A 3505-nucleotide genomic window follows, 5' to 3' on the forward strand; every position below is an offset into this window, starting at 1 on the left:
AATCAAACAATCCAACAAACTCATAAACACTAACAATAATCATCATTCCTAGCATATTATTTGGACAGCAGCAAATACTCAATAAAAACATCTTATAACTCATACCAATCATCTCAAAATTCATTCAACAATCAATCCTACTCATAAACACTTCAATCTTTCAATCAATTGTAAAACTAGTTAACAATTGATCAAGAAAAATAAAGTTTGATGAACAATGTTTAAAGAGGAAGGATATAGGATGATTATGGCTGCTCTTTGCTGCCGTAAAACTGATGAGAAACGTCCCCGAGGCTTGTTCTTGACCCCTTCTTCCTTCCCAAGCCATCAAAACTCCAAGAACCCTAGCCGAAAAAAGATTTTTGCTCTCCTCCTTGGCTGCACAGATTGCAATCGGATCAGTGTAGGCAGCTTAGGGTTTTTATTTTTTTTATATTATAATATTATTGTAAGATTTGGGCTTTTCCAACATGTAATCGGGCCGGGCCTTGAAATTGTATGCGTAAAAGACCCGTAAAATGCTCAAGAAGCTCGGTTTTTCTTCCTTGTAACCCATAACCTACAATATGAATATGATTATGTAAAATCTATATAAAACAAGTTAAAATACATAAAATATAATATAATACATAGATAAAAGGTGCAGAAAATAAGTGTGTTTTACAACACATCACTCGGCCCCCGCTTTGATGAAGCCTATGGATGGAGAACCATTGATCCTTTATCTAGCCGTTTCCCTCACTGCTTTAAGTGCAGTCTTGGCAAAGGATCACGAAGGTAACCAACATCCTATTTACTATGTAAGTAAAAGTCTCCTCAATGCGGAGTCCAGGTACTCTCACCTAGAATAGATTATTCTTGCTCTAATCATGGCTTCAACTAGGTTAAGACATTATTTTGAAACTCATACTATTATTGTAAAAACTAATTATCCCATAAAGAATGTCCTTAGAAAACTGGAAATGTCGGGTAGAATGGTCAAGCGGGCTGTGAAACTAAGTGTGTATGATATTCAATATGAGCCTAGAAATGCGATTAAGTCACAGACTCACAGGCACTAGCAGAATTTGTGGCTGATTTCAATAGCGACATAGAAGAACAAGCCAATCTTGAAGTTCAACAGCTTGAAGAGACCAAGGATCCTTGGACACTCTTCAATGACGGAGCCTCAAATGTCAAAGGAATAGGATTAGGAATTCTACTAAAATCGCCATAGGGGAACATACTACCCCATTCGATACCTTGTGAATTCCAGGCCACTAACAATGAAGCAGAATATGAGGCACTCATCGCAGGTATACAACTAGCCAAAGGTATGAGAATCAGGTTTTATCAAATTTTTATAGATTTATTATTAATTGCTAATCACTTTAATGGCTCATATGCAGTCAAAGGTGAGAAATTAATTAAATATTTAGATATAGTAAAGGATCTTGCAGGATCCTTCGATTATTTTAACATTACGCAGGTACCAAGAGAAGAAAATGCTGGGGCCGATGCCTTAGCGAACCTAGCTTTAGCTTTGAAGCTCCCAGAGAACATAAAAATTCCAATCATCCACGCTCTACCCCCCCTGCACTTGAGGAATGCCAAGCAATGGAAGTAGATGAGAATCTACACACAGATCCTGAGGATCATCCTCTCAATCATTCATCCTGGATCCTTCCAATAATAAAGTATATCCAAAATGGAGAAATCCCAAAAGAAGATAATCCCAAAGCTTTTTAAGCCAAGGTATCGCAATATACTATTGTACATAATATGTTGTATAAGAAATCCCTTGCAGGTCCATATTTAAGATGCATCGAAGGATCTGAGATCTAAGAAGTGTTAAAAGATTTCCACGAAGGAGCATTATTCTCCAGGATCCTAAGGACTGGATACTTTTGGCCTACTATGAAGAAGGATGCTATGGAATACTCCAGGAAGTGCGATGCTTGTCAGAGGCATAGCAACATTCTACATCAGCAGGTAGAACCCTTATACCCCGTCGTCTCCTCGTGGCCGTTCACGAAATGGGGAATGGATATAGTGGGCAAGCTCCCTACAGCTCCAGGGGAAAAGTCTTCATGTTAGCAATGATAGACTATTTCTCTAAATGGATCGAAGCTGAGGCTTTCCCTTAAGTTAGGGAGAAGGAAGTTATATCCTTTATTAAGCATAACATTATTACTAGATTTGGAATCCCTTCTGAATTTATTGTGATAATGGTTCCCAATTTATTGGGAAAAGAACTACTAACTTTTGTGACAGTTGGGGAATCAAGATTATCACTTCAACACCAGTCAATCCACAAGCGAATGGCCAAGCAGAATCAAGCAACAAAATCATCATCAACAGCCTGAAGAAGAAACTCGGAGCAAAAAAGGGCAAATGGGCTGAAGAACTGCCCTATGTGCTTTGGGCAGATAAGACGACCCCAAAGAACGCCACAGGACAGACGCCGTTCTCATTAGTCTTTGGAGTTGAGGCAGTGATCCCCACCGAAATGGTGTATCCAACAGCCAGAATAAGCACCCGTGATCCTCAGACAAATGAAGAAACTCTTGCTCAAGATTTGGATACTGTGGAAAAACTCAGAGATCAAGCAAAGTTCCGGATTGCCGCCTACCAACAGAAGATGGCCGGTGCATACAACAAGAATATCAGAATCAAAAGATTTGAAGTTGGAGATTTAGTTCTTCGAAAGGCTTTCCAAAATACAACTAATCCTGCTGATGGAAAGCTAGCACCCAAATTGGAAGGACCTTACTTGATTGAATCCGAAGTTGGAAAGGGGGCATATCGTTTGGTGAATTTGGAAGGTGACATGCTCCCAGGGGTTTAGAATGCGATTCATCTGAAAAAGTTTTTTTGTTGATCAGGATCCTGGATCCTAGTCAGTTGCTTTAGTCCATTACTTGGTAAACTTTTACTTTATGTTTATATTTATATACATTATGTTAGATTCTTGTTTTGTCAAGTATGTCAAGTTGCAGAAATGCCGAGCAATAGGGCCCTCAAGTGGAAAAAACGGTGTCTCCAGGTTTATAAGGTTTTCACCTTATCTCCCGAATTAGGGTTTTGACACCCTCGCCTGGAGCGCACGATTATCCGGGTATGATTGGAGGCTGTGGGATCAGTGCACTATACGTGGCTGACAATTTCATAGCTAAAGATCATATCTTGGATCTTACGAATTAAATGGTAGACGTACCATATACACAAGTTAAGGTCAACGCCAGGTTAGGCTCGTCACTGCGTACAATTGGGCCAACGCCAAAGATCGGCTCGTCGCTCTCAAATATTGGGCTTGTCCCCACATTTGTTGGGCTTGTCCCCACGTTTTATTGGGCTGGTCCCCAAGATAGTTGGATTTGAATCCAACTTTTCTAACTATCGCATTTTCTTTTGATTATTTGTTCTAACAGGTAAATAATTCAAGAAGAAAATTCCAAGGGTAAAGGATCTCCTCTATCCAAGTGACACAAGTGAAAAGGAAGAAATCTAAAGAGTTATATTATTA

At 39.3% G+C, this 3505-nt stretch overlaps 1 protein-coding gene across 1 annotated transcript; it reads left to right on the top strand.

The window, feature by feature from the left end:
- Positions 1-1687: 1687 nt before the first annotated feature.
- LOC143537429 (uncharacterized) lies at positions 1688-3059 on the top strand. The gene is made up of 3 exons (XM_077031204.1): positions 1688-1734; positions 2254-2627; positions 2947-3059. Exons 1-3 carry the CDS (start codon positions 1688-1690, stop codon positions 3057-3059), a joined length of 534 nt encoding a protein of 177 aa, XP_076887319.1.
- The last annotated feature ends 446 nt before the right edge of the window (positions 3060-3505 follow it).

This window comes from Bidens hawaiensis, unplaced genomic scaffold, assembly GCF_021521415.1.
Source record: "Bidens hawaiensis isolate Kalapana, Puna unplaced genomic scaffold, B.hawaiensis_p1.1 tig00011189_1, whole genome shotgun sequence".
Taxonomy (NCBI): Eukaryota; Viridiplantae; Streptophyta; class Magnoliopsida; order Asterales; family Asteraceae; genus Bidens; species Bidens hawaiensis.

What these genes read in the sequence shown, in the direction of transcription:
- LOC143537429 (XM_077031204.1), top strand. Translation starts at nt 1,688, where the DNA reads ATGGAGAAATCCCAAAAGAAGATAATCCCAAAGCTTTTTAAGCCAAG. An exon ending in CCAAAGCTTTTTAAGCCAAG is followed by an intron (nt 1,735 to 2,253) that starts GTATCGCAATAT and finishes CTTTTGTGACAG; the next exon opens with TTGGGGAATCAAGATTATCA. An exon ending in CTACCAACAGAAGATGGCCG is followed by an intron (nt 2,628 to 2,946) that starts GTGCATACAACA and finishes ACATTATGTTAG; the next exon opens with ATTCTTGTTTTGTCAAGTAT.